The 13,693-nt window shown below is 33.8% G+C and overlaps 1 protein-coding gene across 1 annotated transcript in view; it reads left to right on the forward strand.

Moving 5' to 3' along the window:
• The first annotated feature begins 2,273 nt into the window (after nt 1-2,273).
• LOC149080663 (esterase E4-like) overlaps nt 2,274-13,693 on the forward strand; it is a 45,097-nt gene continuing 33,677 nt past the window's right edge. The window contains exon 1 of the mRNA XM_089239850.1: nt 2,274-2,855. Within this exon, the coding sequence (XP_089095976.1) occupies nt 2,643-2,855 (213 nt within the window). The 5' untranslated portion in view covers nt 2,274-2,642. The remainder of the gene's footprint in view (nt 2,856-13,693) is intronic.

Consider the following 13,693-nt stretch of genomic DNA (forward strand, 5'->3'; position numbering starts at 1 on the left):
TATTTAAAAATATCTATAATTATTTTTTTCAAATTTACTGTTCGTTTTTATTTACCTCGAGTGGCCGCGGAGCCCCTCGAGAGTGCACACGGTGCACCGGTTGAGAACCGCTGCTCTAGTAGAAATATCATAAAAAAACTTAATCATCGATTTCTTTCAAAATTTGGTACACATATTTTTGATTATAAATGTTATACTGTGTCAATACAATGTTTTACACATCTTGATTACCTATTGTTTTAGAAATTTTCAAACATTGAGAAAAAAAAGCATCATCATTAACATCTTGCGCGTATTATAAAAATAGCATGAAATCAATATAATTGAATAGAACTTGATTCAAAATAAAGGAAACTGTCCAGTCCATAAATGAAAAATATTTGAGATAATTTATATATCAATATTGAGAAATACTGATGTATAAATAGTTGATTTATAAAAAAATTATTAAATTTTTTTTATTTTTAAAATTTGAATTTCAAATTTAGTTTAAAATAAGGTTATTATGCAATCTCAATATTCTGCCTCATTTCATGAAATGAACAGTTTTCTTCATTTTAAATCAATTTTTATTCAATTGCATTGATGTAATGCTATTTTATCATGCGCAAGGTATTAACAATACTTTTTTTTTCCTTAATGTTTGAAAATAAGCAAAAAAATAAGTAATGGGGGCCATTCAAGTATTACGTCATCACCGAGAGGGAGCGAGGGGATTTCGGATTTGCTGACTTATGATGACAACGGATAGTGGGATATTTAAATGATGATTACGTCCTCAATCACCCTTTATTAAAATATTAAATATTCTTAATGGCATCTTTACTTTGTGTAGTTTATGTGTATTTATTTACTAATCCTCTGATAAACTTGACCAAGCGTGGTGTGGGCCCACCTGGCGCTATAGTCAAGACCATATATATTCGTAATAATTCCATCATCATTATCGCATCGGTAACTAATTAGGAAAGAAATACTCCAAATTACACTGAAATGATTGTTTTTAAACAACCGTCTTGCCATTGATTAACATCTCTGGAATTTAGAAAAACCATGATCAAGAAGACGATAGCCCAATACTCGGTACTTGTACCAACTAGCAACGGTAATCAATACCACTCCATTAATTAATGCTCAAAACTTGAAACACAAGCAAAAAATATAGTGTGTTCAGTCAATCAATGAGAAAAATTATTCCCGTGCATACGTAGCCAAGTTCATGACAGCAGTGTCGTACAGTGGTGGTTAGGTATATTAGTTATTATTAAATTCACTATGTATATTTTCGAAGGACAATCCAATCAGGGGCCTACGCAGGATCGACCTTTGGAAGGGGCAAAATGGCTTGGGGGAAGGTCACAAAGAATTTCTTAAAAACAAATTGTGATTTATTAGCCTTCACCTTCAGAAAGCATTGAAATTAACAGAAATCGATTATAATAACGTGTAAAGGTATTTTCTTTCTCAATATTTTAATTTAAAATATACATTTTTTTGGATCAAAAGTTTTTGATCGTCCTGGAGGGGGGGGGGGCATGAGCCCTAGCCCCTGCCCCGCGTAAGCCTTTGATCCCGATGTGCTGTATCAGGTGTGGACATTAGTTGGCGAAATTTTGCTGACAAGGGGGGGGGGATCAGACTTTTACTGACGTTTGCTGACAAGGGGGAGTCAAAAATGGTCAAAAACCTGCTAAAGTAATAGTTGAATGGCCCCTTAGAGATATAGAAAATATTGTTTTTTGACATTGTATATGAAATCGAGAAAATATGTGTAAAAAACATTTGAAATAGACCAAAATTAAATAATATTTTTAATGATATTTCAACTGGATCATAGTTTTAAGGCCTTTTCACCACGTTACAGTAAAAGGTACCAGACCTCCTTAAGAGAAATTCACAACCATTTTAATGATGGTACTATTCAACACGATGTAGTATAATTTCACACAATATAGAAGGGAGTTGGAAATTTGTGGGACTGAAAACGAATGTGTAAAATAATAGTTATAATAATAAAGATGGGGAGGCACGTGAGATTTTGACAAAGTTTGAGATAGAAAAGATGGAGAGACGGAGCGTGAATCCGGCTCTTCTTTCCGAAACTTTTTCCTAAAACAAAAAAAAAAACAACAGAAACCCAAATTATTTTCATCCCACGCGGCGAAAAAACTTCATTTCGATGGCTGTTTTTGGCTGGTAATTCTTACTCTTTTGGCGATACAAAACTCACTTTTTTTTTTATTATATTAGAGCGGCGAACTCTTATATCGGAAAATTCACTATCCCTGGCAAAAAGCGTCAAGTCAAATGTTACCGCGAAAAACAAACATTTCTAACTTGGGATGCAGTTATAGTAAGATCTCTGTTGATATATAGGGTGGAGGTGACAAAACACATGCGTCAAACTTGCTAATGTGTGTTCAAAAAAAGTTCCGTTACAAAAAGTCCTATTTAGCTGTTGTTGATACGTTCTCGTCTCTAATCGCTGCGACTAGAATATAACCCCATGGTGATTGAGAAAAAATAAACCACCGTTTAAAGTTCCAAAGAAAAATTTAATTTAAATTTCGAGTCAGTGAGTGCCCGGTGTTTTCTGTAAAATTTACTCATTTTTGTTTTGAAAGAAATAGAGAGCCCACATCATGACTGTTTTAATATTCAAGACTGTATTTGTGACTCTGTTGTGCTTTGTTGCATTATGGACAGTGATCGAGTCGCAAGAGTATGGAACGACATTAACACTTAAACAGGGAATTGTGATCGGAAGGATTTTGAAAACGTCGAATGGTCGAGATTTTTACGCTTTTCGCGGGATACCCTATGCGACTCAACCCGTAGGTGTTCGACGCTTACAGGTAAGTTTCGTTTTCTCTTTTATAACAATTAAAAACTCTAGTTTTATAATTTTATGTGCTTTAAAGAAAAATAGGATAATTTTTATCAGAATATTTTACATGGGTAGTATATAAAAATGAAATAGAATATTATATATATATAGAATGTGGGCTATGGGCCACATGCCACGGGGCTGTGGCATGCCTTCTTGGGGTCTCAGGTGCAGACTTTTTTTTGGAACCCCCCGGAAGGGTTATTATTGCGCAAAATAAGTGTACATTTTTTGTGCTTCTTCCACGGGCGTGGTGTACCAGCGTTTCTCAACCTTTCTGAGCCCAAGAACCACTACAATTTCTGAAATAATTTGACGGACCACTAATTTACAGCATTTTGGCCCGACTTATTGTTCAAACCGATGTGAAAACCATTGCTATCAGTCACATACCATGGAATAATTTTCGTTTAATCAGAACTAAGTTTTCAAGCGTGTTTGCGGATTACCTGTATTATCTTCACAGGTCATTCTGGCCTGTGGACATAAGGTTCAGAAACGTCGTTGTATAAGATAGATAGGAAAAAGGTTTTTAGGTTCAAAAATAATTTTGAATCTGTACGGGTCGGCAATTTTTTCGTTTGAAAAGCTAAATTCTCATGAACCTCATAAAAGATCAAAATTTTAATATAAATAAAATTCATTCAAGAGGATGATTGTTTATTCTTTCTTTAAATTCAAGAACGTGGGGTGATATTATATGCAACGTATATGCAGATTTATTTCAGTTTAGGCTTCGATTTTAAATTCATATATTTCACATTTACACAAAACAATGTGTAAAAGTATGCATAATCAAAGATTCAAATACAGTATATAAAATAAACATTAAAAATGACATTTGTCTTAACTTTTATTTTTTGGCCATTTGGTTGATCTTAAAAATGATTGTGCAGTAAAGAAGATGTTGTCACATAATTACGTAACAATATGTATAGCGTGTATAATGTTACATATTATTATGAACTAATATGACTGACATTCTTCTCGATTTGATTCAAATTCTATTTGAAATTTTAATAGAATTTTAACTTCTATTTCAATTTTATATATATATATATATATATAGCATATATATATAACACTTAAATAACTCCTCAAGAGCATCTTTTAATTTGAAAATATTTAATGCTCAAAAATGATTTTTAATATAAATTCGTTTGTCTTTTCAGAGCAAATAATTACATATGAATATGATATCGAATTTAATTATTTTTGAAAATTTCGTTCTGTAAAAAAAAAGCAAGTGATGGTTATTTGAAAATATAAACCATTTTTTAGCTTCACAATACAAAATAGAAATACAAAGGCCACAACAGGCTAATTGCCCAACAGGTGGCTGAAAAAAAGACACCCATACAAAATACGGATGTCAAATATAACCACAATACAGCAACCCAATATAAAAGCATATATCTCGAAACAGAACTAATAATTAATATTAGATAATACACTGCCCATAAAAAAGATTATGGTTGTCTTATCGAAGTATTTATAGTCCATATAAGTATGTCTTAGCTAAGTAAGTAAAAAGTTTCCTGGAAAACCATTTCAGCTTAAATTTCGTCTGATGATTTTTTTCCCTCAATGTTCGATACAAAAGATACAAGAGTTCAACATGATCATAAGAAAAGTTTTTTTTACCATTTAATATTTCAATGAGTGACTAAAAAAATTTCCACAAAATTTTCTATGGGCTTCGTATCGTAAGTAGAATGCTCTAGAAAATTTTGTAATCATTATCGGATTCTGTAAAACGTATTATAACATAATCATCTAATTTTAAAAATTAAAAAAAGTCCACTACGTCACTAATTATACCCGATAACAAGAATGGCATCTCTTTAATAAACGACATCTACCAGTCAAGTAATAGTTTGCTTGTATTTAATTTAATAATTCATTTAAGGAAGGCACGTTTCATTCAATGCAGCAATTACTCTGTAACAATCATTCATCTAAGGCTAAGGCAAAAAAAAATTATGTTAGGTTAATGAATGAGAAGTTGACCGAGAAGGTCGTTTCGTGATCACGATCAATAAGTCATAATTTCTTTAGCAATTTTTTTTTATTGTCGCTAGCTTGTAACTTATCCACCGACACGGGTAATAAGTAAAATACCAATTTCTTTTTGCCATATTGCTAATTTATCTTAACGATCAGAGGCATAAAAAAATTCTCGATATATTGTGCGATTAATTTCAGTTCTAATTATATCACTTCATCAAATACGATCAATATTTGCTTTTTATATTATTCTATACCACCACTCAAACAGTATCTTGAAAAAATGATCATATATATATAAACACAAAAAAATTATGTTAATTCTAAGCGAAAGGAAAACTAGCTTTTTTTACTTTCACTTCGTAATTAATATTGAACTATAGTATAATACTTAAAATTAGGCTGAAAATCATGGAAAATAAAATCCCGTAGAACAATATATTTTGTTGTCTTTCTTTCTCTCTTTCAGCCTAATTTTGAGCATTAGCCTAGAGTAATTAGAATCTTTTTATTTTGAAGGTTTTTTAGAAGAAAAACATTTTTCTTTTGTGCTGCCTCCCATTAAACACTTTATGAATCCCAATGAGTTTCATACACGCACTCGAAGTGACATAGAAAGTGCTGAGCTTAAGAAGGCATCCGTTTGTGAATATTAATAAGTGCGTAAAATTTATTGCAGTACCTAACTTCCGATATCAATTTTTTAAATTATAATCAACAGTGTAATTGTCTGAATTAATCAATATGGAAATTAAATTATATCAATCATACTTCGCGAAAAACTCGAGAGAATTAAAAATTCATTAATTTACATGTTTTTTTTCCCATCACCAATACCATATTGTGTATAGTTGCCATATCGTTGTAATATTGCAAACTCCTTTCAAAAACAATAATATTCACATATGAATATGAGATATTTACGACTGAATAAAATTTTCAAACATGTTTTAGTTTTAAAATTTAGTTCAATTCAAATTCATTTTATGCTTTATTCTACTGATAGATTTATTGAGCGGGATCCACAAATTAGAGCTGATTTCCAACAGTGACACAAATTAATCCATGGACTGTGTGCATGGAATTTAAATCTAGTCCGAAAGTTAGCACACAAATCATATTACTGTCAAAAAAAGCAATAAAGATTTCAAATTCCTTTAACAAAATTTTTTATTTACAGGTGAACCCATCGTTTACGGATTTTAAGTGGGATGTAAAACCTTCCATTACATTATCAATCAATGAAAAAACTTGAAAAAAAAATTTAGGAATGAATTAATTAATACAGGATATTTTCTTTAGGAATATGTGATGTACAGAAAATTGTTAAAACAAGCTCAAATGGCACAGAAAATATATAATTTGAACAAATTTATGGGACATACATTCCACAAAGATTAAAAAAAAAATTTCTTGGAATTAAAAGAACTGTGGGATTTATTCCATAAGCTGATACATCCGCAACCATCGTTGATCGAAACGATTATAATAATTTTCATTTCATCCAGACGTTATTAAGTATGCTCAATAATTGATGCAAATTCTTCCGATGATCTCACGAGCGAAAGATAAAATGGAAAGTGAAAGGGAAGGAAAAAGGTTTTATATAGAAAAATGGCATTCTCTTTTCAAGTTAGTTTTGGTTACATTTCATCATGCCCATAGTATTAATGCACATTTTTTGTAAGATTTTGTGTAGAAAGTATGTTTTTGTTAGATTTTTTAACGTGAAAACGTCTTTTATGTCATCTGACGATACTGGGTACATTCTCAGAAAGTTGCGTAGCGAAATAACTTAAACGCTCATATCGCAGGAAGTATTCAAAATATATCACTGTTTTTGATGTCTGCGGGTAAATCTTGTCAATACAAATCCAACGATGTCACTCTAGTTTTAATACCTCTCCTGGTCCGGGTACCACGTTTGCGGCCCGCTTTCGTAAGAGAAATCGTTTTACGCTATATCTCGAGAGGTTTCTTAAGGTCTCTTAAGAGGTTTTTTCAAATAACAGCCAATGGTGTCGTCTGATAGATATTCTTTTGGCAAATCCAATGATACCAATTTCATTATGTCAGTACCAACCACGCGACGATTCAGGGCACAAAGAACGTATTCACGTCAATATTTGCGACCATGTCTATGACACAGCCTACCATAATTTTTTAACAAAGTATATTTTGGGAACATTCCTTCACCGTTTACCCTTTTTCTGTTAACACGATGGTAATAAACTCAGAACATATTTATAGTACATTCTATGAAATATGATTCAAGAGAAAGAAAATTAGGAAAATAGCAATTGATTTTCTTCGTTTATAACGAAACGCGATTCTTATTGGTTCTAAAAGGGAGTGAAATGCTCTCCTGCCTAGCAACAAAAGCATCTTTTCGAAACATCAAAGTTGTACCTCCCTTCGTTTTTTTGGACACCATTAAATACATCCTAAAACCACTTGGGAAATAAAAAACTAAAAACCATGCTTTTTTTAGACTGGACACGTTTTTAGGCAAAATGCTTATTCCTATTTTATCTAAATATTACAGAATTACAATATGCGTTCCATAAGAACTGAGAGTAGAACCATAAAAATTCAAGAAATATAGGTACAGCAAAAAATGATTTATACTTTCTCAAATGATACGCAATGGTCCCATCGTCCAATCCAAAGCAAGTAGAGAAGTTTTTTTCTGGAAACTGCTTCAGTGAACTCCCGCACTCCGAAATAACGTCAGCATCTTCATTGAGTTTTCAATCACAGAGTTTCTCTTTCATCGTCGGAAACAGCCAGAAATCGCAAAGTGCGGAACCCGGACTGTAAAGGATTATGGTATGATTTTTAGTGTTTCATTTACATATTCTGTTTCGATTTTGAAAAATTTGCGATGACACGTATCGAGACACGCATATCAACGCTTATATATGTGTCGTGAACTGGTAAGAAATTTGACCCATACATTACACCATAATGTGGACCGCATGTCGCTACTTCTGTTCAGCAATATCTTAGTAAATTCAACATTAAAATCATGTCACAACCTCCTTACAGTCCGGATCTCACGCCATGTGATTTTTGGCTGTTCTCGACGTTAAAGAAGAAGCTCTCTGTGGTAGAAAATTTAATGAAGATGCTGACGTTATTTTAACTGTGTCGGGTTCACTGAGACAGCTTCCTGGAAAAGACTTCTCTACTTGCTTTGAAAAGTGGATTGAACTATGAGAGCATTGCGTATTATAAATAATTTTTTGTTGTACTTATTTCTTAGTTTTTTTTATTTTTTTTTTATTTTACACTCAGTTCTTATGGAACGCACCTAGTATCTCAAAGAGTTGGGGTTTTGGGAACCAAATAAAATGAAAGACGAGGAGACAATCATTCATGCTTTTTGTATGAAGATAATGCCATTTACATAACGATACAAACTAGATATCATTTATTTTTCACTCGATATTGATTTTTTGGAAATTTAAATGCAAATATTTTCTCCCTATTTTAGGACGAGATCAGCAAGCACATAAAAACACAGAAATTAATTCCAAAAGGGCATGTAGTTATTTTTTTAAAAAGTTTAGAACAGATCAAAGGAATGGTCATTCACAAAGATTTGTATTCTTATTCACCTGTTATAATCTACCAGGTTTTTATAACGAGCAATTAAAAGATACGCTTCGTTTATACGGCATCCACAAAACATCACTGTTTTCGATTGTTCTGGTAAGTGAACGATAAAGCTCACGGATTTATGTGGTAGATAACTCGTTCAACTCTCAAATTGGGAAACTGACTAATTGCTATGGCAAAGGCGTCAAAATACTGATTTTTTCCGCATTCCGCCCCCCCCCCCCTTCCCATTTTGGGACTCTCGGTAAAAGGTCACGTGCGTTCAAGGTTACTCAATGATAATAATACGCATTCAAGCACGTCCATGTGCAAGAGCAACGGAATTCTCACGAGTTTGCAGAATAATAACAGGGAAATTAGAAATAATTCAAAATAACGAGATGATTTTGAATCGAATTGCTGTTACGCACAGATGATTCTAAAAATGAGCAAAATAACATCTCTCTGAAAAATTCATTCTGAAGATATAAAGGAGTTAGTTTTGCGCAAAAATGATGATAGATTAGCTCTGATAAGGAACGATAACTGTTTTCTCAAAAATTTGCGAAGCGTGCACCAACGCTTCACGTTGATTTTCGGTTTTTTTGCATCATCAGTTATGCCACCAAGACGCTTTTTTTGAATACAGAGAAACCTAGATATAACGATACCCTGCGTATCAAGAACGTATAATTAATCATATATTTATATTATCATATACATATTAGTAATAAATATAATTAATAATAACTAATCGTTGTAGAGGGATTTTATTATATCGTTAGGCGCAAAATTACCATCATACGCTACCAAATTTACGCTGTTCTTGTCAATCCCGTCTGAGTCGGCACTGTTGGTGCTACCGGAAAATGCATTTATGCACGGCACACAAAAATTATAATTAATTTATTAAATTCAGTTACTTTTTTGCCCCTCTAAAAAGAAGTTTGCTGCATTACACTTTTGTGTACTCCAAAGTAGTTTCATGGCAACTTCATGAACACTTTCAGGGCCACGTTCCTCAGAATACCGATGTTATTAGAGACCCTCGGGAGAACAAAAACTGGTGACGAAGAAAACAAAAATTGCTGGTGATTTTGAGCGAAATATAATAACATATCATTGTAGCGATTTCAAAATCTCATGGATTTATACATGGATTTATTGAGTAATAGATATCGTTGTATTGATAGGAGTTTAACATTAGCCTATAGACTAGCGTTTCTCAATCTTTCTAAACCCAAGGACCAGTAAAATATTTGAAACAATTCGACAGACCATTCATGTCCCGTATTACGGGACAATCCAGTATTTTCAGTTCGGAATTGTTCTATACATTTGTCCCGTTTTTTCAACGATGCTTATTTAAATTTGTAATGTTTACTACAATCGTGAATAAACAATGTTTTCATAATTACAGTAAAACCTCTCTTTTGCGGACATCAGCGGGACAAAAAAAAATTCGTCCGTAAAAGAGGGGTGACCTTTAATCAGGGATTTGAAACGCATGCTTTTATTATATGCGGGGAAATTATTATTTGGCCGTAAAAGAGGAGTGACCGCATCTGAGGAGTGTCCATTAAGAGGGTTTTTACTGTATTATGATAATTATAACTATAAATACAAATATTCATCTTACTTATTTGTGAGGTTCAATGCTTTTTTTTTCTCAATTTTTCAGTCATTTTAACTGCAATTAAGGATTTTGCGGACTTATGGCAACGTTTTTAATGACAATTGGTGACGTCCCGTATTTAAAATTATTTGAGATCTCAGTTCCCCTTATATTTTACAACAAAATATGGTCATCTATTCATTTGAATTTTTTTTTTTCGTCAAATGCATTTTTGTTTACTGCGATTTGTAGTAACCCTTTATTTCCCCAACCTTCATCCATTTTTGCAGTAATTAGCAAATTGAATCATAAATTATATCTTTCGGCTACAGTCAGTGATATTCCGTATTCAGGATCAATTTCCTGCATTTTCCTTGATGAGGTATGGTGAACCTAAGTATGAAGGAAAAATTTTTATTTGAACTCTTATTATATGGATATCAGTAATATGAATTACATCAATTGCATGATTTTTCATTCAGTTAGAGTCGAATTATCGAATCTGTCTGCGGACCACCTAGTCATCGTCGCGGACCATAGGTTGAGAAACGCTGCTATATACCAGTTGTGCGCAAACTTTTTGAAGCGCGACCCCCTTATGACCAAAACAATTATCGGCGACCCCTACATAGGCTGACCATGTGTCCTGTGACCCTCTACATAGGCTGCCCATATGTCCCAGTTTTCCGGTAGTTATTAAAATAAAATAAAAATTAACTTTTTATATGAACACCCTGTTCTCGAAAACTCAATAAGAAAGTTGTTGCCCTGTCTCGTTTGATGCCAAAAAAAAATGTTTTAAGTGTAATATTCATTGAGACATTCGAATTCGAAAAACGGAGGAAATTTGGGAAAAAAACAGCGTTAAATTTAGGCAAAACGGGTTTTCTGCATCTTTAGCGCTGATTTTTCCCAACTTTCCTCCATTTTTCGAATTCGAGGATCTCACTGAACATTGCACTTAGAAACATGGAATTTTTTTGTTGGTATCAGGAGAGACAGGGCAACAACTTTTTACCTGGGTTTTGAGGCACCCGGGAACAGTATAAAAAGTTAATTTTTATTTTATTTTAATAACTATAAGATCTAATACAATAACATGAATGACTTATCTGAGTACTACACGTTATTTGAACACTTTTTCTAATTGGAAGTATACCTTTAAGATCAACGGTTCGCCAGTAAAATGCCATACCTATTAAGTGTGCTATGCACCCTGTATAGCACACAAAGGTATATGATATCATGGAAAGAATTAATCGTTTAAAATAGAAATGGGCTGCACATATATATCGCAAGAAGACAGGACAACAGATGAACTACAAGTATTCCGGATTGGTAGCCCGTGGTGTTAAACGTCCGAGAAGGCGTCCCCACGCAAGATGGATCGACGAGATCCTTAGTCGCTGATCTATGAAGCATTGTCATCAAGATTCGTGTAAACAACATCTCGGGTTTTTTTCTCAATATATTTTATATTCTTATATTCAACAAATATTTAATGTATATCAATTGGTGCAGTAAATGCTGAATTAACTATTAAATGGCTGCCAACTTTGGAGAATGAGTATTCGGGAGGTTTTCGCGCGGATCCAAATTCCGTACAAAAATAAATGTAAAAGGGATCTTCTAAAACACTTTAGGTATTTTTCCGAGGCCGTAACTAGGCAGGGACAACCGGGCACTGCCCCGGGGCCCCGAGCCGAATGAGGGTGGCCTTGCAAAAAACTTACACTTATTTTGCATAATTTTTTCCTTTTAGGGGGGGGCAATAAAATGTCTGTCCCGGGGCCCCGAGAAGGTACGCTCGGCACTGGATTTTTCATTAGTAAAAGGGAAATTTTAGGGATATTTTCCCGTTGCAAAAACCGTGACACCGTGCAAGCCATCGCCAATCATGGTTAAAGTCCTTGGGTTAAATTACCTCTCAAAAATCAAATCTCGCAAGCCAAACAATCTCCGTCGATCCCAAAACGGAACATATGGATAAAGCAGATAGACACGAGTGCCAATTTTAGATTTCGAAAGGATGGATTGACGCTTGCTGATTATCTAATTTTGTGTTTTTTCCCCAAAAGGGAAATATTTTTTTGTGATTTGACGAAATGGCGACAATTTACACAACGCTTATTGAAGCAGCAGTTTTTTTTTCCGCGTAAATTCTTGGGGAATAATTTTTCCCTCTTAATGTAGGGATTTTTTTTATAATCACAGGCGAAATTCGGGAGAAAAAAGAATTTTTCGGGAGTCCGGCTGATAGAGTAGAAATCCGGGAGACTCTTGGCAGCTATGATATTTTAATACTTTTAAAAATGACCTTCGGGAGTTAATGTGGGCTGAATTGTAAAACTTCATAACAGGCAAGATAGTATATCAACATCAATGCATGTTTATGTAACGCGTGAGAGTTTAGTGGGCCTGATATTCTGTGGATTGCTGATTTTCTCAGAGCGAGCCATCCTTTTAGTCACAAGGAACTGTGTTATATCGAAATAACTTCTCGCGATACAGGAATTACTTTATGCAGGAGCCATCGATTTCCCTTAATGTCTAACGAAAAGTCTTTGGGTAGGTGTTTATTGACAAGCATCAAAATACAGTCGATGTTCGTTATAACGACCCTCCTCGTTCCTCGAAAAATGAACGTTATATTGTATTGAACGTTTGAAAAATATTTTCTTCTTAAGAGAATTTGTATTTGGATATAATGAAAAATTATATTAAAAATCATTGCATTATTATGTAAGCAGTTGTAGTAAAAATGCATCAGGTTAGGAAATAATAATAAAATTGGGATAATTAATTACATGCATGTGCCTGTGTACGGTACTGAGTTCTGCAATATTAAGAGTCAATGTCAAATACAATTAAGGCGAACCAAAATCACAGTTTCGGCACACTTCTTCGCCGAAAAGAAGTGAGGCAGAGCTGAATTCAGACATTGCATTGGATTGATGTCTTTGTAGGTCGTTGTATTGGATTCAAAAGAGAACAGGAAAAAACCCAGGACGGTCTCAATAACGAATGGTCGTTATAACGAGCTCGACTGTATTTGGAAACGTGAACATCAATTAACTGTGAAAAAACCCTTTTCTCCACTGGGACATTATTTAATATCGAAGCGTTCACTTTTTAGCAAGATAAAGTAATATTTAGAGGGTGATGATGGTTAAATAATATCTATATTATATAGTTGAAATAGGTAAGGTAATGTTCACGCCTTGAAGTGATGTAAAAAGGATTCGTTAGCCTGTAACAAATGATTAAATCTTGCTGTTGATTCACTCGTCTGATTTATTGACACTATTATGACATCGTTGTAAGTTAGAGTACTGTAGCCACGTGCCATTCGAGGCAACGAAACTCTCTTCGTTCCGCGTATGAAGAAGAGCAGAAAAGTATCGCATTTTGCTTTTGATTTGATGCCATTTTGCACCCACTGATCAATGGTCATAGATATCAAATGATCCACGAACATCAATATAGATGACGAGTGAAAACTAACAGGGTCCCCTCATCATTTCTAAAATCGTTTCTAATCACCCAGATGGTACGTGATGGGGCCATCGGTCACGCTCTGCAAC

This window comes from Pholcus phalangioides, unplaced genomic scaffold (assembly GCF_987345545.1).
Source record: "Pholcus phalangioides strain wild (caught in Gottingen) unplaced genomic scaffold, Ppha-v1.0 ptg000011l_1, whole genome shotgun sequence".
Lineage (NCBI taxonomy): Eukaryota > Metazoa > Arthropoda > Arachnida > Araneae > Pholcidae > Pholcus > Pholcus phalangioides.